A 25314-nucleotide genomic window follows, 5' to 3' on the forward strand; every position below is an offset into this window, starting at 1 on the left:
ATAAATAATTACATAATTTTAACTCGGTAACTAACTGTTTCTAATACTACTCTTGTAACTAATTCATGTTGTCATGCTGGCATGAATAGTTAACTAGTTAAACTAACCTAACCTTAGCTTAGCTACCTAAAATTAACTCACCCAAAAGTTAGTTTGTCAAAGAAAATTACTTATTATTGTGATTATTGATTAATCAATGAAGTTATTTATCAGAAAAAAATGTCAAACATTCTCTGGTCTCTGTAAATTTAATAGCCAAATGTCTGACAAAACTAGCAATTTGAAGACATCACATTTCCTCTCCTTCACTGTAGTAAATACATTTTAAAATAATTAACAGATTATCCAATAATGAAAAGACAGTTACATATATGTATAAAGTTCTATCTTACAGTGGTAATTTTGTAATTTTTATAGTATTTTACACTTTTGTGTACAAATCTGTTTGGTTGGTCCCTTTCACTGCTACAACACATAAAGCTTACTTTTCTTTTTTATATTCTGTCTTATTTACAGTGCAGAGCTGACTTACACTTGGCCTACACCAGAATATTTTTTCCTTTTCAGATTTGGCACTAGTCATGGTTGCTAAAAGCCATGCATACTCAGACCAATGTTTGTATAGCTTACCATCATGATGATAAGGGCACTGACATAGCTGTGTTTTTGCACGAGTCGTCCAAAGATGACCAGGCCACTTGGCCCTGAAGGGGGAGGCAGAGTCTCTGTTGTAGTCTTCAGGTTCTCGTCACAATTTCCCTCACTTTCTGTTTCTAACACAATGAACAGTAAAAGTTAAGGGTGAAATGAAAGTCTTAAGTAACAGACCAAACAGGGCAATGTATTTATTGCTGAGGTTTTAGGACAACCACACTTACAGTTGATCTAAAGGCATCTAAACAAACTGTTGAAAGCAGTTGTTGCAAAGGTCTTGTATTTGGAGATTTGAACGTAGTGATTACCATATGATGGGGAGTCTTTGCCTTCATACTCTGGTAGAGGGAAACAGTTTGTGTACCCCGCCCCTCCTAACAATGATCCCAGATCACTTCTATGGAGATCTTGCCAGGAACTCCCCGCCATTAAAATCATTGGCTGAGGAAAGATAGCATCTTACTGTAAATTTAGACCAGTATTTATATGGTTCACTTTATTATCAGTCAAAAACACGATTCATCCTGAAAACAATATTTATCAATAAATCACTCACCTCATCAGGTAGATAGGTTTCATCATCAGTGCTGCTTAAAAGCTGAAAAAATAGAGAATATTAGCTTGGTTACTGAATATTGTAGAACCAGTTTTTGAGAAGAAGAAGCTGTAGAGGTGAAATATTAGCAAATCTTTGTCTGCACAGAGCAACTAACACTGAGCACAACAGGATAACAATAATCACTTAGATAATACATGAACAATAATCCTATGACCCAGCAATACATATAAAGAACAAAACATATCCATGTTTGTAAAGGGTACCTCCTGCTTATCTCCTGTTATGTAGATGACCCTGGAGAAGCTTGGAGGTGCGTCTGGACTTTCAGCTGGACTCTCACACTCCTCATTGTCAACAGTATCCTGAGAAACACATCTGCTATTAAAAGTCACGTAAGTTAATATCGTCTGAAGACTTTGTGAAGTTTATGTGTGTGTATGTTTACCACTGCAGGTAGTTATAACAAAATTTCCAATTGTGCCACAGGTAGTAGCAATAGCAGTAGAATTTAGCATTGCTAATCCCCACAGCATCAGATAGAAGACTCCCGAGGTAAGCCTAGAAGAAAAATTTAAGAGCTTTTGGCCCCCAGAGTAATCTGTTGAAAATGTTGAGAAAAGTTCTATTGACGTTTTAAATTTACTTTGAACCCCCTAGCCACTTAAGGGAAACAGCATGTCGAAGAAAGCAATTCAGCTGTCAAAGTTGGAGCAGAGGTTGCAGTCATGTGATACGTAGCAGCGTGATATCAGTAGCAATAAGGTTTGCACAAGTTGCAGCAACTGTAGTTGTTAAATACTAATAAACCCCTTTTCCACTGAAATTAGCATGTGCATGGGTTTATTCAAGTTTGAAAGAACTTGAATAAACCCACTAACATAAGCTGTGGACTAGTTTCCCATTGCCAGGAGAGCGGAGGGGGGGTTGTTTTGGTGTGTCTGTTTGACAGGTGACAGATGGTGGTTAGTTCTCTTTATATATCTCCTTATTATTCAGTCTCTCTTTCAGACTTTCAAACTATTTGGATCAATGTTTGAGTGATGCTTATGAGGACATTGATAGTAGTTAATGGTGGCTAGTCATTGCATCCCGCCAGTTAAGGAGCTGAAGTTAGGGCGTTCACCCGAGTGTTGTGTTTCATAAATGCCGATTGGAGTCAGAGGTGATTAATACCCATGAATACTGCATAGACATTTGACCCGGTTGTGAATGCCGGTTGTACGCATTCCAATTGCATTAATAAGCCAGATGTTAGCAGGTGTTAGCAGTTTTTGTGTGCAGTGGGAGGCTTTATAGGTCCATATCAAAGCTGCAGCAGTAGGGCAGTTACAAGGCCATGTATGCAAAGCCTTACATAAAATATCCTGTGAAGCACCACCGTCACAAACACTATCTAACAGACCACCATTCCAGCGGATACACTCCAACACACCTCCTCTGTGATGTGGACCCATTTGTGCAGCAGAGCCACCAATGTGTAGTACAGCAGCAGTAAAACCAAAGTGTTGATGAAGTCGGGCCAGCTGACATGCGGATGCAGACTAAGAGTGTGTCGATCTGAACTGTTGGTTCTGATCACTCCCGTCATACCAAACAACCTGGGACAGATAAAGGGGAAGGAACAAGGATGGAGATGGAAAGGAAGAATGAAAGGAAAGATGGTGTGGGAGAGAGTTGGAGTGGAGATAGGATTAAGAATAAACTTGAGTTTGTGTACAATCAAACTTCAAAGGTCTCATATTATGCTCATTTTCAGGTTCATACTTGTTTTGCACCTGATGGCTCATTTAAAGGCACGGTTTCTGAATATGGAATGTGTGCATTTCTATTTGGATTGAGCTTTTTGATACTTGAACAGTATTTATATAGCACCTTTGCCTGCTCTATAATAAAAAAGACAGAAATCTAACTTTTTACTATATTGGACCTTTACTGCAAGTGCAAAAGAGATATAACAAACTTAAAGGGCAATCTCAATAAAGCAGTTAGACAAAAAGTGTAAATCAGCCTCACACTGTGTACTATATAACATACATACAAACATAAAAAAGTGAATGATTCAAAGTGAATTTAAATGGTAATCATTTCACATATAGCCTTAATTGACAAGTGCTACTTTGTGAGCTACCGGGGGAGACCATTTATGTAAAAACTTAGAGCTAATAATTCTTATTTGTGTTAAGATGGCAACATACTGAAACCAGCATGAAATTACTGATACCCAGGGATGGGGGATAAATCGAATATACTCTATGTATCGTGGCTTGTTCCATGTGCGATGTATAAAATGACTTTATGGCAAACATCCAGTTTGTTTTTTTAGCCACTGGCATGAGACTTGTTCTAGCGTTTTGTATTTCCCTCTCTTATGGCTCTTGGTCTCTCACAGACATACACACAAAGCAGGGCTTTTGCAGAGCTCCTGACTGTCACTATTTAGTCACATTTTGTGACCATGGAGCATCATGTTCAACAGCCCTGCATTAACAGTCTAACATAATGAGTGGTAGTTGCAGTAGTGCAAACAGACATCAGAGCTTAACTTTCTGCTAGTGCCTACATCCAGCTGTTGACCGAAAGCTCTAAGTCCACAGCAAAAACATCAAAACTTCCGGCCTGAGACAAGCCAGTCCTTCAAAATAACAACCCGATGGTTTCCACTTTGATTTATGAGATTATAACAATACTTTATTTAACTTTACTGTAACAGTACTTAATTTAACTTTATGCTTTACTTTATTTAACATTATAAGACTATTTAATTTTACATTAATAAAACAGTATTTTATCTAACTTTTTTTTATGGCAGTAGCCACTTTGAACTGTAGTTCATTTAATAGTTTCGTATTTTAGCAGTTTACAGTAGTTCAGAGGAGCTTTCAAAATAGGATATATATCGTGTATCACGATATACCCTAAAAATATTGTGATATTATTTTAAAGCCATATAACCCAGCCCTGCTGATACCTAATATTCAATAAAAACACCAGATCATTCCAATATATCTGTCTAATCCTAATTTTATTGACTTCTGTACCTGGCGTAGACGTCTTCTGGTGGCACAAGTTGCTGGGACAGGGGCAACTGGTAGAGATACAGAGCCAGCAGGTGTCCGCCGCTGAAGATGGCCATCATCACACATAGGGAGCTGAAGAGTAGCAGGCTAATGGAGCGGCTGAACACCCACCACCACACCAGCCCAAGAAACACCCCAAAATACACACCTGAGGTAAGGGATGGCAGTATGATACCTGTATATACGTGAAGAAAACCCACACAGTATGTCAAGCCTAGAGAAAAAAAGGGAAATAGACAAAACTTCTCAAAAATTTAAAACTACAATACACTAGCATGCTCGCACCAGCTGCTTTATTGTACCTGCCAGCCCCAGCAGTAAAGTCACCACCACTTTCCCTGCTGTGTTCATGATTGCTGAAAGCAGCAGCCTCACTCCAGCTGCAAACACTATCAGCTTCTGGACAAACTGGGGTGGACCCGACTGAACCTGCAGCGTGGTCACATCCGAGCTGTCAAAGGATGAGCCCTCTGTGTCACTTTCTCCCTCAGATTCTGTTTCAGAAGTTTCTGCTTCCTGCCAGACCCATGAAACAATCAGGTTTATATCAATTTGCCTTTTTAACATAATTTAAAGTTCTAACAGTTAATGTGTGCTTGCGGTTACCTCAGGGTCAGAAGGCGGTAGTCCGTTTTCATGCAGACTGACTTGTGGCACAGGACGCAGTAGTTTTTTGCACAACCTCAGTACGAAGAGCGAAGAAAAGAGGAGGCCCAAATCTGGGGCCAGGAGACGCACAACATTCCCAGGGTCAACTGAGCTGAATCTGAAAACAGATCAAAATTATCATAAGTTTGATCTCCACTGATGTCTCATACCAGAAAGGTATGACAGTCAAATTGTTGAGACCTTCTTGAGTTAGTAAACATGCAGTTTCCACCTGTCAGCATGACATTATTGGTACTGCTTTTCTATATAATAACTTCAACAAAAATTAACTGAACTAGAAGACTTTCTGAGAGATAGGAAAGTAATCCAAAATGATTAGAACTTGTATAAAGTGTATTTTTGGATATATAAAACTACATAACCACCAATATGCTTCTTGAAAATATGAATGTCAAGTGTGCTTCCATACCTTACAATGCCCAGATGGTAGAGGACATCTTCCCAGTGGCCGCTAACTGTTTAAGAAAACATGGTCACATAAAGATGTAAACAAAGTTGTTTTTTTAGTTCCTGAATGTTTTAAATTTTTACACGACAAAGGGGATTTGTTACTGATCACAGTATATGTATTTTTTGTCCTTTTTCACTGTCAGTTTAACCTCTATTTCTTTGAAGTCCACTCACCGGACTAATGAATATATTTAGTTTTATGTTCTTTTTTTTTTCTTTTTTTTTTACAAAAACACTTAGTCTGAAGGGTCAAATGTTTGTTTACCATGTGGAGGGATGTAGGCGAAGGGGATCTGCATGAAGCACTGCAGGGACAGGAGGGTCAAACTAGTGTAGATGATCAGCCGCAAGAACTGACCCGTTTTACCTGAATAGATCATCAAATGAGAGAAACAAGGAAGAAACAAAAATTGAAAGTGAATCAACAAATTTCAAAGTCATGTCTTTAAAATAATTTAGAGCAATTCATATATCTTGACAGTGTACTCAGCTAGAGTTAATTTATAGTGAATTTGCGAACATTTTGCCAACTGCAAATGCTTAATCTTCAGCTGATTTTATCTCATATAAATATATAAATTGGAGCAGCTTCACTTATTCACTTCACTTGATTTTCGTCTACCATTCTATTTAATTATAATATTTCTCCTGCCTAAATAACATAAGGGGCATTATAACTGTCATTAAACTTAATATCTGTGTGCTTATATAGAGACAACGCCACCACAGAGCAGAGTTTTTGGCTGACAGATACACATGCACACACACACGCACTAATTGATGGACCCTGCATTTCCCTTCAAGACGTTTTTTCAGTACAATATTATTTTGCAGTATTGTAAATCGAACTGGTTCTGTCTCTTTGTGTGCACTTTTACAAATCAATTAGCTGGCTAAAGGGAGATATATGAGTGTGGATACCTAAGTGCATTCTAGTTATGCAGGTGGAGTACTGTAGCTGAAACTTCCAACAAAAAAGCCCAACGTTTCTTGAAAATAGTCAGTCAAAGTCAGTCTGGTCCTCAAGTGAACTGCTCTACACACTCCACCATACTTTAAAAAACAGCAGGCATTAGCAGCGAACATTCATCTGAATGCTGAAGCAGGTACAAAAGTGTTTTGTTCCTCTTGTGGTCACAAGAGCGTTCTTACAAATTCCATTTCAGCATTTGCCGTGGCAGCATCACTGTTTCTTTAAACATGACTACAGCCCCGTTAACGCCTCTGAGAGGCTGTACTTAGGAAATAGATAGAAATATTGGTTTCATATATCATTTGGCCCACTAAAACTATTATTTTATGATTGGAAATTATGTTGAAGGTGGTAACACTTCCTGTTAGAACACTTTTTGAAACGATTTACACATTACTAAGTCTTTGCAAGCTAAGACATTATTTAAGCTTTAATGGCTCAACCTGATATAGTGATTTAAAACTAGCTGGTAGTTAAGCTTCAGTTATGATTTCCACTGACCTGAGCTGATGTGGAATTGTGACAAGGAAACTTTTTAATCTTCTCCCAACCTTTAGGGGACGGTGTATCGAAAACACAAGTCTAAAGCATGATTTCTCCATTTTCTCCACCTATTCACATCTGTGTAGTTTGAAAATGTAGGATGTTAATGATTAGGTGAAAACCTGCCACAAAAAAACATTTGATGGGGGTTGTGTCTGATGATGTGATGCCACATTGGCCATGCAGACACAAGCGACTCTCGAGGATGTGTCAAAAATAAATTGAACATTGCTAAAATAGTAGGACAGACTTAACACACAAAGTAAGTAATGGATATACCGTACCAATAGCTGGTGTGCTACAACCTAAGCCAGAAGTGTTTAAGTCTCATAATATTTAAGCTTAACCTTTGATTTGGTAAAATAATAAATAATAACCCCCTTTGATAGACTGCACAAACCCAGTCAAGTGAACAAGTCAGTATGTCAGTATATCCACAAATGACATGTACACCAATGCATTTATTTATTACATTAATTGTAGGAATTTAATGGTGGGAAAATTGGTAGCTTTAAATGTAATTGTCTTCAAACAAATGCACCAGTTCATAATCTCAGTCTACAGTTTGATGTTTGTAATCAAAAGGTTGGAGATACAAAGGCATTAATAGCTGATGTGGCTCCACATTAGCTGAGTCTGCAAATGTGCTGTTGATGTTCAGGATTTTTACTAAAAGCTTCGTTTCACTTAAACCTCTCTGCTTCCCAATAAGGGAGACACACACACACTTTCTCCAGTATAGGGATGCACAAAAAAAAAAAACATGAAACAAATGCACACAGGATGCACACACACACTTGACCACTTAGCCCAAGGAGAGCGAGATCATATTAGGGAGATGAAGATAACAAGGGGATCTGTGGAGCTTTCAAAGACAAGCTGAAAGCCAAACAGTTTTTAGATGGAAAGTGATAGACAGAAAAAAATGCCTGTCAAAATGCTGACATCACACCTTTTAATTCCTCACTGTAATTACCAGGCTATGTATAATTGATTTGACCGTTCCAACCACATCCCCTTTACAAAGTACTTATAGGGAGGGGTACAGATACTTTAATTCACCAGAATGCAGTAATCAATAAAGAGAAGGCATACACACGCACGCATGCAGCAACTACACACACACACAGACACTTACTCAATCTCTTGTATTTTACCTCCCTTTATCTCCCTTTATCTGTCTTTCTCCATGTCAAACTTTGACAGAATAATAACAAGTTTCTTTTCATGATTTAAGATTTTAAAGTTCAGCAGAGTTACCATATTAATATTAAGTTGAAATTGTTTTTTATGGACTCAGATTAGAGTCTTGCTTTAAAAACATGCAGATGCAGAACGGAGAATGTAGAACAAAATACACAGAACCTTGAATTTATATATAGAATATAGAATGTCACAGGAAATGTTTACTATAAATAATCTTAGATTTTTAATGAGATTATATCTTCTGCTCTGTAATACCTTTATAAGTGAGGTAATTGCCACCGGCCTCTGTTTCAATTAGGTCTGTAACAAATACTTAAAAGCTTAATATAAGACAATAATATTCATATTCTAAGTTAATGTTGTGCAGCTTTTTCTCAGTTTTTCTTCCTTTCTTTTCCTTCTGTTTAAACTCACTATTGCTACACAGTTGTAGATAAAGATTAGGTTTTGCTAGAATTAGAAAGCAGCGCTGCCTGTTTAGGATTGCTTATGAGTTGTGTGATTCAGACATTTCCAATATCTCCAGAGTGTTGTTGAGTCCAAAATTCAAAATTTATTGACAAATGATAGATGTTATCCTTTCCAAAATTCACATTGTCTTTAGCTCACGAAATATTCTGCTTCAGTACATACTTGTTAATATTTAGCCTTTAAAAACAATATTTTCAGCTGTATTAACGGGGCGCTCTAGCTGCAATTCAGTGGCACTTACTAAACATTACATTTGTTCGTTAAAGAAAGTTGGTTTAATAAAAAAGACAAAACTCATCTAATCTGACGAATCACTTTAATTAAACTGGAATTAGTTTTAGGATGATGTCGTGCAATCGTTGAAATCAATGATGACAGACATTTGAAGGTTTATTTAAAAACCTCAGTTGAAGCTGTAAATAAAAACATTTTTAAAAAGATATTCGGTACAGCCGTATTTTCAGTGAACATTGTCTGTGACATGGAGGAATGATGAAATTTTGATATGATTATCTTAAATTGCAGACACACTGAATCTTTGGAAAGAATATAAATTAATTTCAGGTTTGCATCAATACTTTTACACAAGTAAAATCCTAAATACGATGTAATTTATCTCCCCTTCTCACCTTTCATGGTGACCAGGCTGGGGTTTGGCAGCAACGGCAAGGTGAGCAAAAACAGAAAATACACCACTGACAGGCCATTGTAGCGGAACGACGAAGCTGAGGTGCAGAGGAAAGAACACACACATTACATTCTGAATGTTTGTTAACTAATAAAAAGACATTCAAAAATGAAATTATAACAGTTCACCTAAACTACCACAGCTGTGTCTTAGCATAAAAATGTGGAATTGAGAAACCTGTCCCCAGTGAGAGATTTCAGACTTGTTTTAGTTCACATAATGAAATTAAAAGCTACAATATGTCAGTCCTCTGTAGTGACTCTTTTATTTTAATCTAAGACACCAGATCAAAGCTTAAATGTTGTCTAAAAAATATTGCATATATTCTAAGAGCCATAAATTGTTTATCACATTTTTCAATAACCATGTGCAGTTTTAATGTGCCTGAAATGTGTGGCACTTTGCTTGGTTTCCTACAGAACATCAAGAGCAACTCAGTAAATTAAACTTGATAAATAACTGTAATAATTTAATAATGATACATAGTAATAAATCATTACTGAAAACAGTTTTCTTTATGAAACATGCCTGATTACTACAACAGCATTTTCATTGGGTCAACACAATCACATAAAATAATAATAATTATACTTTATCCAAGAAATATTTTTGGTGCAGACTAGGGTATGCGAGCACATCCCTAGTGAGAAGGAACATTTGTTAAATTTGCTAACAGTACGTCATATACACACATCTTATTTCCTGTAGTTTACACTATATTTGGTACATTTCAAGAACTTTGACATCTTAACTACAATTTAAAATTATGTGAGATTAAACAATTCTTGGCTGCACAACTTGTGTTTTGCAATAAAGACTCCAATGAGAACGGTGTGAGGTAACAGATAAAATGTCAGAAAAGTCGGTCAGGAATCCTTAAACTGTTTTTAGGTGAATACAAGAAGGGAAAATAAAGTGATCTGTTTATTAATTCATCACAACATATTTGGGGCAGCAATAACATATAACTTGTCTGAAGGTGTAAATAATATATTAAAAGACTTCTACAAAATTTCAAATTACTTTTTGTAAAGTTAAGCGTCTGCTTCGCAGCACATAGAGGCACACATGGATACATAAAGACCACACAGTGTCTAAAACAACAGTCAAAGTTACACAGTATACTTCACTTATGAAAATAGCAGATACAAAAGTACTGCTCAGATAAATCTCCTGTGGTCAGCGTGGTCTATCTCCGGCAGCACACGCCGCCTCTTGCGAAACGCTGGCTCGATAGCAGCACTCAAGACTCAACTCATATATCATAGATATGAATGCACCTAATAGAAAGCCATATTAATCCCTGAAACTGAATCAATGCTGTGCATTTCCACGGTGCTGCTGTTCAGCAAAAGGCCAGCTGTCTACAACAGTAAGCACACATGCACCAGCTTTACTACAACTCCAACTCATTGATGCACCACCTTCACTATAACTCGTTCCAACCAAAGGGAGGAATTGTAATAAATATATTAAAATGAATACAATGCTAATATACAGAAATAACAGCCTCTGCACAAAGCAGTTTGTGGGAATGAATTCAAGATTATTTGATGTAGTAGAAATATTCAGCCTCTCTAGTGAAGACCTAAAGATGAGTCTTCTTTTGATCTTCAGACCTAAAACTGCTGCAGAAATACCATTTGTATATCCAAACATAATATGTTTCCTCTCTAACTGATCTCTGGATAGGAACACGCTTTAAATGCAATTTTTATCAGCAAAATGCATATGAATATAAATAAAACAACAGATATCAACTCACCAGCCAGCAGGAGCAGTGGTAGTAATAAGTTATAGAGCATCCCAACCACGAGGTCCCCCGCCATGTCTCCTTCTTTGTGTCAGAGACACCCACACTGCTCCTTTAGATACTGTGGGACAGTATACAAATTGTTAAATGTCTTAACAGTGTGGAGGGAAACTCCAATCTGCTCACACATCTCTCAGAAGAACATTTACGCAGCCTCGGTCAAAGCATCCTCCAATATAGCATTGAAAATACAGAAAATATAGTTTGAGTCCAACACACTCAGACTATAAAAAGACAGAGGTTATGGCAGTCCGGTCACAAGCAGCACTGAAAGAGTGGAGAAGCTTGATTTTAAATTGTATGCCGATAACACCCTCTGCTCTCCGCTTGTGTCTTTGTCACACCCTCCTTTCCCTCCCTCACCTCTCTCTCTCTTTCTCTGTCTCTCTCCCAGACTTAATGGGTTGTAACCCAGCATCTCTGTTACTATGCTCATATTGAGGCTAATCTCACTCAGGAGAATATCTGCTATCATTGCATGACTGCAAACTTGCTCCCGCTAATACATAAAACCAGACCAACAAACAGCAGAGAGAAACAATGACTTGTGACACACAGTGTTATGATGGCTTTGATTTGAATTGTGCTGTAAAGTCCTTTTTTTGCTCAGTTTGTGCATACAGGCATCTTTGCATTTATTCACTTTTTTTTAAATTACAGTCTTATTCCATTATTTCTGAAACCCAGACAAATACTTATACAGCACTGTGTTTGTTTCCGCACAGCCGCGTCAGGCTGGCTCATCATATTTGCGCTGTGGGGTGAAGGGAAGTGTATCTAATATTCATGGCTGCGAGGCCATTAAGAGCTAGTGTGACTACAGAGGAATGATCAATGCGAGGAATGAGATGAGCAAAAACATTAACTTTACTCCAAAATGTAAGAGAAAGCATTGCACCATCCTCCAGCAAAAATCTAATATGATGCTTTTGTGTGTCAGATAACATTTTCTCTTCTCAGCATGAACTGACAACATTAACCTGCTAAAGTAGCAGCTGTGACTGCACAATTGTTAGAGGAGTGAGTTGTGCAAATTGGTTAATTATTGTTATATTACCAGTGATAGACGCTAAAAGAGTTTGCAAATTTAATTTATCACCAGACAGGGATTTTATGCATTGGATGCTGTAAAGTCTATTGAGCATTAAGGTTGGGAGCTGATGAATACTCGTACATACTTGTAAAGTATTTAGTGTTACTGTAATTTCATACTGTAAAATACATTGATACAGGGTCAGTATGGCACTGTACAAGTATACAGAAAACACTTACTGCTCCAGAAACCCAAATCACATAAAATGACATGAGATAAGTATTAGTGTCTTGAATGGTAAAATCACTCAGTAGTGCCCTTAAATATCCACATTTTCTCCCATTTTTTTAGGTGTTTTGTATTCTCCCCAGCTTTAATCAAAAGCATTTCCTAACACTGAGTGTTTTTAAAACATGAAAATGGAGCTTATTCTTGTTTGAATTCGGAGTCATTCAAAGATTTGGTAAAGTGCTGATATTGTGCTGCTTTTCTTAAGTTCTATGTGATAATAATGCCGGCCTTACACCAATCGACATTTAAAGCGATTTTACTTTCCCAGACAAATTTCCAGTGTCAAAATAAAATAAAGGCAGTTTTGCCTCAGTTGGTGTGCACTCCTGTGATCTCGACCATTTGGTGTAAAAAAAGTTTTGCCTTGGCTGATATAAACACTGAAGTTCAATGACGTGAACATGGTCAAAAATCAATTGCTGCGTTCTCTCCAGCACCAAATACGAAGCAGCAAACTGAGTAGACAGTAAACATGGAGGGGATTCAAGGAAATGTGAGAACAGATTGACTTTAGAGAGTGTCAGACTTTAGCCATTTAAAGTCTTTTCAAGGTCCTCAGGTTGTCATAAATTGAATATCTTGTAATTGTGGAGTATTTGTTGAAAGAAAAAGGCTTTTGATGACATCCTGCTATGTTTAAGGAAATAGTGATGGGCATTTTTCACTATTTCATATAATATATAAATAATAATTTGTTAGAAACCCACTTGTGACTGCTGTCTTAAATGACAAACTGTAGTATATTTTGGACATAGTGGTGTTGAAGCCAGTTTGTGTTTCCACTGCTGAAAATAACGAGGTACACCAGACAACAGGAGCCTCAATTTTCTTTCTCAGTTTTACTAAATTCTCAGAATACCATAACATCTAATTTATTAATCTCCATTTAATCATTTTAACACTACAAACAAGCCAAACAGTCCTCACCTAGTTAACAAGCCCAAACTAAACGAATAAATTCCTTGTGTGTATTTGTCTGTAGATTATCACAGATGATGCTCCTCTATGGACAGATAAATCCTCTGACCCAATGAGAGGAAAGAACACACACTCAATTACTCCTCAGCAGTAGATCTTAAATTGATTATGATGAGAATGAGTGCTGAGTAGGCAGTTAACATTTCATGACAGTGCAATTTAGAAGAGCTGTGATCGGACATGCTGGAAAAGGGTCTTGGGTGGTGATGTAGGGGGACAAAGTGTCCGTGAGTGCTTGTGTGATCATGTCACTATTTATGAGACTCAGAGGATAGAAAATTGAGGAAAACTGTTGGGGGAGCCCTCACTTGTCTCAGGATTTTGTCAAAAGTTATAGTGAAGAATTAAGTGAAGTTCACAATGAGTCAAAGCTTGATTCATTTGTTTGTGCTCAGCTTGTGCTTGTGTTCAAGATGAAGTGTATATGTATGTTTGCCCCAGCATGTAATCAATTTTGTTGAATCAAAAAAAAAATTATAATATTTTACAAATTCTTAGTGCCCTGGTTATGACAAGTGCTGACTGACTCAATATGGATATGATACAGAGAACAGTCTCTCTTATATTTACAGTTTCTCTTATATTTACTTATTGTCCAACCTGTATTAGCTATTGAACTTCTCCCTGCAACCATTTACAACAGACAGTGTGGCCAAACTGTTGGTGATACACACTCACAGTATGCAAATTTTACTGTGTGCTATGAGTATGCATATTCACTGGGTAAAAAGTTTGTGAATGCAAAGGGCTCAGAAGAAAAAAGGGAAGAGAGCAGAAGCCGTTATTTGGAGGTTTAAATTCAAATGCATGTTTTGTCTGAACACATCAATGATAAAGGGTGAGTTTAGCACGACAAAAAGGTAATAGGAAGCAACAAAACCCCACAAAGGACTACTGCAATTAGTATTTTTACACACTATGCCTAGTCTGTGTGGATTGGGTAAATGCTTGATCCTGATTGGCTGCATGGTGTCCATTAATTCCTGATAATCGACATCTACTAAGTAGTTCCATTCAAAAGGTCTGCTCACCCTTATTGCACTGCCTACACAGTATCACTATCACTTGTTTATGAAAATGTCATTGTTTTGGGGACAATGTCATGGTTGGATAGCCACATAGTCTTGTTTTTAAACATATTAGCAAATTACTTTTACTGTTTGTTATCCATACGCAATGTTATTGACTTTGAATCTTGCCAATATAACATTATCTTTTTGGCTCATAACTGAGCAAAATAGCGCTATAAGATAAGAATGAATGAAAAACTTGTCTATTTGTGTGTCATGTCACTCCATCTATTCATAAGTACTTAACATAGTTGACATAGAGAGAAATTTAAAGATCACATATCATGAAAACAAAGGCATGGCAGTAATGTTTTGTTGTTTGTTTGTTTTTTATGTTTGTCTAACAGATGGGAGGCTACTCCTTGGAGACTTACACTGATTTGGCCTCAAGCTCTAGACAGCAGCAGGTCAGCACAAATACACACTACCAAAGCCCACCGCAAAGCCCAGAGGACAGCTGGAGGATTCAAACACAGAGCCACGGCTTTTAGTCTGCTCACAGATGCATTTAACTTTTAGTGTTTCTGAGACAAATCATGTGGCCGACTGTCCTGCTTTTTTGCCCCTATTATGTATCTGAGTGGAGTTTGAAAGTTTTGGTACAGGATACATTGTGTTTTCGTAAATCATATAAAGACAAGGAAGTAGATCACATACTTGTATTAGAGGAAGTGTAATGCATTATGGTTTACAGAAAATGTTTGCCCAAACAAACAGCAAGGCATCTTGATGTTTTTATGAAGTATAGTGTGCGTGTATAATCACCATAACAACACAACAGGAATGAAAGATTGTGAATGGTACTTTCTGAATTAACTGATTACATAATAGTTTAATTGTCTATTTTGAATTTAAGAAAATCCAGATTCTCTTAAAACATTGAAGACTATTTAGACTAGAAATTTAGCAGGCAGTCAGTTGAACTTTGCAATGTTGTCAGAAAATACTTTTATTTGATTTTATTAATTTATTTATTTAGAATACATACCAGAGCCCTTTTTTTTATTCTAGCGCACTAGTACATACAAATGTGTGACAAATTGGCAGCTGTTTGGGTTGAGATGACAGCAAAGAAATTAATCCAAACCTGCTGCTCAGAATCAGAGGATTGCTGCCACCTAGCGTTAAATAGACCTAACAGCAACAGAGCTGGTGGCCTGCCTCTTTGACCATTATAAAACTTGATTAATTCATTTGAAGAACAATGATTTCATTTTACATTACAGCTTTTCAAAGTTCAGCCCAGAGCGTGTGCCAAAAAAGTAAATGTTGCTATTTTACCAGTGTTATATTTTGCAAACCACTTAATTTAATTTACCAACTCGCATAGGACCTGTGTGTGACCATTATTCTATATCCTATATTTAATTTTAAAGCCAATATCTGCCTATTCCAGTGATGTGCCGATATTATAATGCATCCCTACTTTTTTTCTGTTATAGTATAAAATATGCTTAAAAAAATAACACTGACAGATATGACTGAAACTGGAATTCAATTTTTCAGCTGCCAGGTCCATTTATATCACTAATATTTGCAAACAGCAAAACAGACTTGGTCACTTGAGAGAGAGGAAGCTAATTTGTCATCAGTACATCTAAATCGATTCTCCATTGAGTGAAACGATAGTCATGTAGCGAAGTCATGTAACGATATTAATATAACAGTATATTTGTGTGAGATTATGTGTATTAATGTTGGAGGGTGACAGGACGTGCAGCTGTTTATGACTCCCACCCTTGAAATCGTGCGCGTTGGTTTTCTTTGAAGAGGGCGCCGTTTTCTCCGCAGAGCCGCGCCGCTGACGCTGCTCCGCGGCCGGGCCACGTGACGAGGCAAAGCGGCCTCTCCTCTCCTCCTCTCTCGGTCCTTCCTTCCCAGGGTTCAATGAGCGCTGTGTGGCCCCACCCCGTCTCTCTTCAGCGCTGTCTATCTCCTCAATGTAGGCTACCATTCTCGGAGAGAGAGAAAGGGAGAAAATAATAACCTCCAAGAATTGGTTATTCCTGTCTTTCACCTTCCACGACCAGCGGCCAGGAGAGGAGCGGCCTTCGCGGTGGGAATGTGCTGCTACAACTACCCCGCGTCCTATTTTTTTGTGAATGTAAATGCACATGTAGTCTCAGGCTTGTAGCCTATTTACCCACCTCGGATTCAAGAGGAATATACATATATATATGTGTGTGTGTTTGTAACAGAGTGTGTATGTGTGTACACATATATAGGCCTTATGTAGGCTATAAAAACTGAGCCTGACAGCGGGGGTTGCTTCTTCACCTGCAAGAAACGTGGATACATTTCGAGGGATTTTCGCATCTTGGTCACGTTTCCTTTTTCTTTTCTTTTTTAGTTTTTTTTTAATGATTTTTTTCTTGAAGGGATTCTTCAAAACCGAAACGGGAATTTAAAAAAAGTCTATCGGTGCGCAGTTTTGGAGGCTCGGTGGTGATGCGAGGGGCTGATAACACATTTCAGCAACAAAAGCGAGGGGCAGGGAGAGAGAGAAGGCCCTTTGGAGGAGAAAACACGGCAAGGAACAGCCATCACAAATAAGGAGGACAAATCAGGGGTATTTGATCGTTTCGGAGTTGGAGGTGGTGGGGGATCCAGCCGAAAAGACAACCGCAGTGAGTTTGGAGCGGTTTTGGCTTGATTTGATGCAGCAAATGAAAAGGAGCCGGATGACGACGGAAGCAATGAGAAGATCACACATGTAGCTCGTTTGGGTGTAAATATTATTTTCCTTCCTCCTCTCCTGCTGGGGCCCCCGACGAAGACAGCCGTCGGGGAGACAGAGAAATAGATAGAGGGTATAAGTGTTCACATATGGAAATGTTTATCATGAAAGGAGACGTGGAAACGAGCCGCGCCACAGCACGGGCGAGGTTTTCGGACACGCCGACTTCGGCTCCTTGTCACGGGCAGCAGTGAGACGCAAGACCCGGGCTTTTGGAGATGCAAATTAGGCTGTTCCTTCTGCCTCCGTTTGAGGTGAAACCCCGGTTTTTTGGTGTCTTAACAGACGTTGTGGATTACAGTTGCTAATGTTACACAGTTGACGGGGGGAGAGAGTGGGAAAACAAAACAAAAACTATACTGCATGTTAAAGGAGGAAAAAGCCCGAGCAGGATTCAGCAAACTGAGAAGGCGGCCTCGGTGTCGTCAGCAACAGTATCCTGCCCTTTCTCTGACAGCAAAATACGCGTTATGGACACATAATTTCTACAGTGCTGCACCACGGACAGTTTTTGGAGCCGGCCGGGGACGTTAAACTGTGCAAATGTGGGAGACATTGCTGCCAAATCCGCATGTCAAACAAGGGATCTAGACGAGTTTAGTTTATTTATTTATTTTCTTTCTACATACCCCCTCCCTCCCCCCTCCACCTCCACTTCTCCCACCTCCTCCTCCTCCTCCTCCTCCTCCCCTGGATCCCCTTTTTTCTTTTTTCTTGCGGGAAGATGGGTTGTTTGGGCAACAGTAAGACCGAAGACCAGAGAAATGAGGAGAAGGCACAAAGAGAAGCAAACAAAAAGATAGAGAAGCAGCTCCAAAAAGACAAGCAGATATACAGAGCAACACACAGACTACTACTTTTAGGTGAGTTTGATGGGCTTTTTGTTGTTGTTGTTGTTGTTGTTGCTGCTGCTGTTTTCTGTGCTGCTTTACAGGCAAGTCCTAAGTCTGCAAAGTTGAGGCCCTGCTTCCTCCCTGCATAACCTTCTGGGATGTTGTTTTGAGAAACATTGTCAACAGTGTGACTTTGCCATTGCATAAGGCTAAAAATGCAGCACTGTGCTGGGTTTTCAGCATGTTGCTGTCAAATTGACAGCCTGCCACTAGCAGCACCAAAACATGCTGTAGCTGAGTCAATAGGTTGGTTTGAGAGAATTCCGTCATGAAGGGGTAAATATATATGGTGGGTGAACTGCTGTCTGGTCACCCTAGAAGAAACAATCTCTCACATCAATAAAAAAAACATTGTTTATTGTCATTAATAGTTAATCTATGCATGGTTTTGAAACACAATGAATCCCCTTTTCAGTTTTATTGGTTTGGGACTACTTAGCATGCTATGCAGTATTCATTTTAGTCCTAGTTATGCACGTAGGCCAGAAAAGTTTACATAACATGCCAATTTGTGGATGTGTAGTTGAAACAGTGCGACTGTAAGAGAGAACACGCTGAGAACTTCCAAATGTAGTAATGAACATGTGTAAGTGTCAACATGTGGTTGTGTGTGTCAGACAGTGAACTGGAGGTGGGCTGGGTCTCTACATTACATAAGAGACAAACAAAAGTGTCTAACTTTCCCTGCCGGGCTCTCCTCGTATGTCCATTCTTACCACTCCTAAGAAGTCATGGTGTTCTTTGTTAAAATCATAATATCTGATTACAGAGATGCCAGTGAGGGTGTGTATTGTACGACACGCCTGTATTTATGTTGGGGAGGAAGTTGTGGTGACTTTAGGAAAGCAGAAGGACAAGACCCACATGAAAACCAAAACAAAGATGTCTGCCGAAAAAGTTAGTCCCTTTCAGTTGTTTAATCTACGAGTTGGACTTCATCGCAGACCTGTATACCTTCAAGGCTGGTATTTGTGATTTTTCAAATGTAGGATGATATGTTTAAACAAAGCCAAATGAAGCACAGAAGTGTCGCTCAGTTCAAACCTGGTGCGGCTGAAAAACTGCATGCTAGGCCTTGTGCTTGGTATGTATCCATGCTGAGGAAAGATATATCTGTTGTAGTACAATCCATGTTCCCACCATAAATAATGTAGCAGTGAAAGTGGCAATCAGCATCCAAAAATGTGGTCAACTACTCAACATTAGTGCTGTCAGTCTTGATGTTAATTGTAGGTGACATAGAAATGTTGGCCATATATTTGCAGAGCAAAACTTTAAATGTTTTTGTCCACCAGGCTGAAGTCATTGATTATTGGATTACGTTGCTCAGAACTACACTGGTTATTGAATTAAATAGATCACCTAATTACAGTGTTAATGGGCTTGTTTCACTTTGAAAACTGACTAAGGAATGATGATACAAAATGAATGTTGTATTTAGGGGTAGCAGTTATTTTAAGCGCTGTGTTGACAAAGTAACACTTTAACAGACAATACTCTCTTTACTAGGGGAATGATGACCCTCAGCTAGTCTTCATTCATGAATGCATGTTTAAATCCGTTAATTTATCTTTGTATATGTCACCAAATCTGACCCAAGATTGATTTATACTTTTTCTAATCTTCACAATTTATTGAGGTGAACTTGCGGGTGAAACTATTACAGGTATTTGAATTAACAGTGCAATTCTAAATGTTCAGTATCACCTCAGTATTTGGAAATCAAAGGGTCAGTCCTGTGTGCACAAAACTCTTCAGATGTTTGTAATATGGTAATGCACTACCACAGCTATCTGTTTTTTTTAACTGCATTTAATTGACTAACTGTGTTGCATCCTGCCCCAGAGGTCATTCACACTTAAGTTAATCAGCATTCCTGACTTTTATAAAACACATTGCAGTTTCCATCCGTGTCTGCTTTACAGTGGTACTTGATGCTCCATGTATGTACATGTCGCATATTAAGAATAGATTCATTTACCACTGGAAATTTGACATCAGGGTTTAAGATCCTTCAGAGCAGAGGAGAGCAGATCTACCAGCCGCAATGCTAGCTGTTAACAAAATAATACATGACCTCTCTGACTTCTTTCATTATTTCATAATCTGAGGAAACTACTGCATTGTGAATACCATCATCCCAGACTTACTCTATTTCAGACCGCTACCTGGTCTTCCTGTATCTCATCAGTTGAGAATTGAACAATTTTTACCTTTTTGGTATCGTGTGTTGCGAAACTCACACAGCTTTGAGTTCATTAAGGTCTTTTCATAATGTTAGCATATTTTTTAATTGATGTTATTGGAGCTGTGGCTTAGTTTTTAAAACAACATTGGTGTGGATTTAAACTTTCAGCATACACACAGACTGCAGGTTTATTAACTGTTGGACATACCCCTGATGTCCAGGATCCCCTTGTAGCATTTCAGTATTTTACTTTTAAGCCAGCCAAACCTCTCAAATGCACCAGTGTTTAAATGCTGTCCTTACAAACATCTGTATGAGAGTTTAGCCGAAATAACAATATCTGGAAATGTTTTTTTAAAGAAAAATAAAAAACTAAGACCACGAATCTGACCCAAGCCGTGAGGGCCAGTTTGCTATTTTTAGCTGTTTTTAATGCTTTCAAAAAATGGACACAGTTCTGCTTCAGTTTCAATGCAATACTCGGATCAAGTTTTTTCAAACATGCAACTCAGAATGGTTTCTCATACACAAGAAGGGCATCATTGTACTTTACTCTTTCATGCAGGTATTTTGCAAGATGCTGGGCGGTTCTCGTTTCACTGGACAGTGTGGTGTGGGAAAAGACAGAGAGATGGGAGAGAAAAAGGAGAGCTGACATTGTGACATGAGGCCATCAGTCAGATTTGAAAGCATGATGTTATGAGTTAATTGTATGCGCTGTAGTTTGCTGAGCCACCAAAATGCCCAAGTCCCAGACTCTTCTGTGGCTTGTCTGATAATGTTTCTGACGACCACAAATACATCTCATGGGTGGGAAACTGGTTATAACGTCCTTATACAAAACAGTTGCAAACTGCCAATCAGACCATTATAAATTAGCTGAGTGCTATTCAGCCTTCACCACACAGCACAGATGTCGTCACAGTTGTCTGTTTTTCTCCATCAGAGAGATCCAGCGTAGCCAAGAATAACATCTCCCCTCTTACATGTTGCACCTACATCTTCATATCAAATCTTAATATCCAAATGTCACCAAAAAACCACCAGGGCCTCTAGATCACCTATGTGGGACACAAATCGCAACATCCAAACATCATTCTTAGTCACATGTTGAAACAGAAATATATATCTTCTGTGTGATTTGGCTAAACATGACCAACGTTGTCTTGAAATGAGACACATGGTGGTAATAATTTACATACACTGCACTGTAAGTAAGAGAAATGTATTTTAATTACTTTTATCGTTGGTTTATTTAACAGGGATGCTGTACATTAATTGACAGCTGTATATGCATCAGAGTTAGCAAAAAGGCCATTTTAATCTATAGGCCATGGGCAGATCTTGCATAGCTTAAAAAAAGAATGGAAGATTGAAATTAAATCAGGTATTGAAATGCTTTACAACCATGCAGATCAATAACATGTTGCACAAACAATTTTTTAAGCCTCAAATACTACTTTATGTTTGCAAAGAGTTAAATGTATTTGTATCTGGGGAAAGTTATGAGTCATTGTTAATCTTCACGTCAGTTGTAAAGGCAAAGAGGAGCAGATCACTGAATGAGAAAATGGTTAAGGTCTGAGGCAGGAAAAGCATCAGGCCGTGTGAAAGAGCAACAACTTGTTGCTTGCCCTTCACGCAGTAAAACACATTGCAGGCGCAGCATTACAGAGCAGGAGATGTGAGTTTCATTCTTACAGCAGATAGACACAGGCCATCCACAGACCTGCTGCATATTGCTAACTTGCTAGCAACCCTAAACTGGTCCTTAATGCCTTTTAGCATCTTTAGTTTTATAACTTTAGCAATTTACTGTTTTGTTCACAGCCAAATACCACAGACAAGACCAGTGATCACATTGTACATACATACATACATACATACATGTGATGGATTTTTCTTTTCTTTTTTTTTTTTTTTTAAAAAAAGTTAAATTTAGTCTTAGTCTAGTTAAAATTTGGTTTAACAGCATAACACCTGCTTTTGAAGCAAAATATTTAAACATGCTTTTTACAGAAATGTCTAAAGGCAGTCATCATCATGTCTAAAAATGTAATCTTGTGATTTTGATCACAGTATCTAGTGGAATAATAAAGTTTTATTTTTTCAGCCATGACCATGCTGCACTGTCCTTGCCTCACCTCCTAGATTTCCCAAATAACATCACTGTCATGTATGAAATATGCTGTCTGTTCAATAAAAGTTTCCAGTAGGGCATAGTAAGTCACAATCAAAACAGCTTATTAACTTCTAAAAACCTTTTAGTCAAGTACAATGCTTTACGCATACTATAAAGTGGCATTTCAGACAACTCTGTGTGTGTTTGTGTGTGTGTGTGTGTGTGTGTGTGTGTGTGTGTGTGTGTGTGGTCTTGTGTCACATGTCCACAGATCTCTAATATTTCCTTCTCTTTCTCTCTCTCAGGAGCTGGAGAGTCAGGAAAGAGCACCATAGTGAAACAGATGAGGATCCTGCATGTCAACGGCTTTAATGCAGAGTGAGTATGATATGAGTTAAGGCCTATTACCTACTAGCTGAACACGAGCGTGTATCCACAGCATGCAATGGATAGTAATATACAGATGGCTACTTTTGGAGAAGCCTTTAAAGTGAGACAGTCCAGTGAAACCACTATTAAGATGTGCTCTGTTTATGAAGTGAGGGTTTTATAGGAATCTGAAATTAGATGCAGTCTTTAGTTTTATACATATGCTTTTTTGATCAGACAGTATTAGTCAGCCAAAGCATTTTGATATTACTCTGCACTTAAGTGTTCTACCACCACTGGAAGACCAATGCTTTTATTTCCTAAAGACAGCGTAGTAGTATAGTCAGACAGCAGTACAGATATAGAAGTTTGACAGCTAAGAGGTAAACTCAAGCCTGGAGCATTATGAAGTTATGTACTAATGTGATGTGTCAATATTGGCAGGTAGAGATAATAGATACTTTATTGTTTTAACTGAAAATGACTTTTGAGCTAATCCCTCTGCTGTTATTGGGCTAGCAGCTCCATGTATTGGGAATATAGATGCCTGTTTGCTCAAGAAGTCAACAGCGTTTAACTTGAGAAAGGAGAATATTTAATGCTGAGTTAATGGCTATGAGTTCAAATTTAGTACAGTGTTATCTCCATGGTGTCAGGAACTGTATCTTCCAATAAACTTTGAAAGGCATGCAAAGCCTTATGGGAACTGCAGTCATTGAATGCTAAATAAGATTGTTATATCTTAGTTTGAATGACAAGAGCTTAGAATAGAGCAGAATGCCATGTCTGTACATTTCAGAAGAATCATTGTAACAAACCTTCTCTGCAAAAACACGGTGTGTCGCTGAGGCCAGCCTGAGAGTGTTTCTATAGACAATCCAGCGACTGCTTCATGTTTCCGGTGCTGCCCTTACCGTGTTGGCAAGTCGCAGTGACTACTACCTGCTGACAGTGACAGATAGTGACTGTGTTAGCTGGTGACTTTCAACTAAATGTTTGTGGTTGCTCATACTAAGTCATGTAAATGGCCAGCTTAGATAATAAACACAAATGAATCCTTAAATTTGATTAAAGTAATATTCAACCTAACTTTTACTAATTTAGACAGAAACTCCTGCACACTAACTTGCAGAAATCATTATTTTAATGCAACATTTTGGTACTAGACCTTCAACAGTTGCTGTTAATCTGATAAAGATCTAGTACTGAAGTGTTGCACTGAAACAATGATTTCTGCAAGTTAGACAGTGTGCATCTTTTCTAAGTTGTGCTCCACTCATGCCTCTCCTACATACCTGTTTGGAAAAAGTTATGCAAAGTTTTCTTCTAATCTTTTAGTAATTTAGCTTTTAGAGGGACACCTACATGTTCTATTCATTTCTTTAACAGCTGCTGTCACTACGAGTGAACATGGCGCATTTGGCTGAGAGTAACCAGTCAACACTCACTCATTCAATCGAAACCATTGTATGTGTTCTGTTTGTGATGCTTACTGATTGATGTTTACTTTATAATCATTAGGTTGCTCTAGTCAGAATGCCTAATGTTATATTTCACTGTAACACCAAAAAAAGTAGTTAATTTATCCTGTTGGACAACTGCAGCCCCTAGACAGTGTCTTCGCCAACCACTGTTAGCTAGCTGAGCAGTTTTTTTTCCCCGAAGCTAAAATTTACATCCACTATATGAGCAGCTGAGAACTGCATTGGTTCTCCCAGAACTCCTGGACATGTTGCAATGGTAACCTTACAGAAATAATTTTTTTCCTCAGCAGTACTTGAGCCGCGAAGTTGATTAATGATCAGTCGATCTAATCAGAGCTGATTGGATCAGATTGCTGGACTTGGGGAGCAGCTGCTGCACAGAAAGTGAATGCAAACTGTTAGAACCAGTGTAATTTTTTTTCTTTTGTCATTAGAGGACATTCAGCATCTGTCCTTCATTGTCCAAAGTAAACATTCTCCTGCTTTTGTGGATGTAAATTTATTGATTTGTCCGTTTTTCATTTAAATTAAGTCTGAAGGAGCACAAGTCTCAAGTATTTCTTACTAAAGAATACAATTCTGCTCCCCTTTTTGTCTTGCTTTTTGTTTCCTGGATCACAGCCCTAGCTTGTGCTTGTTTCAATAAGCCAAAGTGTGTGTGTGTGTGTGTGTGTGTGTGTGTGTGTGTGTGTGTGTGTGTGTCAGTGACATGATGTGTATTAGTCTGGTGGTTGTGATGGAGATGGAAGCATCTTTGCAAGGTTAGCCCAGAAAATCAGCACCTTAGGCAGAGAAGCGTATGACCCAGCTCGTGTTTCCTCAACACTGAGCTGTGTGTGTGTGTGTGTGTGTGTGTGTGTGTGTGTGTGTGTGTGTGTGTGTGTGTGTGTTTGACTCAATCTGTGTGTGTGTGTGTGTGTGTGTGTGTGTGTGTGTTTGACTCAATCTCTGTGTGTGTGTGTGTGTGTGTGTGTGTGTGTTTGTGTTTGTGTGTAGACAGGTGGTTGGTTGTCTTCAATAACAAGCCGCACAAACACATACAGCAT

General features: G+C 38.4%; 1 protein-coding gene across 1 annotated transcript in view; it reads left to right on the forward strand.

The window, feature by feature from the left end:
- The first annotated feature begins 16357 nt into the window (after positions 1 to 16357).
- Positions 16358 to 25314, forward strand: part of gnas (GNAS complex locus) — a 31875-nt gene continuing 22918 nt past the window's right edge. Inside the window, exons 1-2 of the mRNA XM_042491384.2 lie at positions 16358 to 18075; positions 22721 to 22793. Of these exons, the coding sequence (XP_042347318.1) occupies positions 17937 to 18075; positions 22721 to 22793 (212 nt within the window). The 5' untranslated portion in view covers positions 16358 to 17936. The remainder of the gene's footprint in view (positions 18076 to 22720; positions 22794 to 25314) is intronic.

Source organism: Plectropomus leopardus, chromosome 9 (assembly GCF_026936395.1).
Source record: "Plectropomus leopardus strain MGB_pleo_1.0 chromosome 9, ASM2693639v1, whole genome shotgun sequence".
Lineage (NCBI taxonomy): Eukaryota > Metazoa > Chordata > Actinopteri > Perciformes > Serranidae > Plectropomus > Plectropomus leopardus.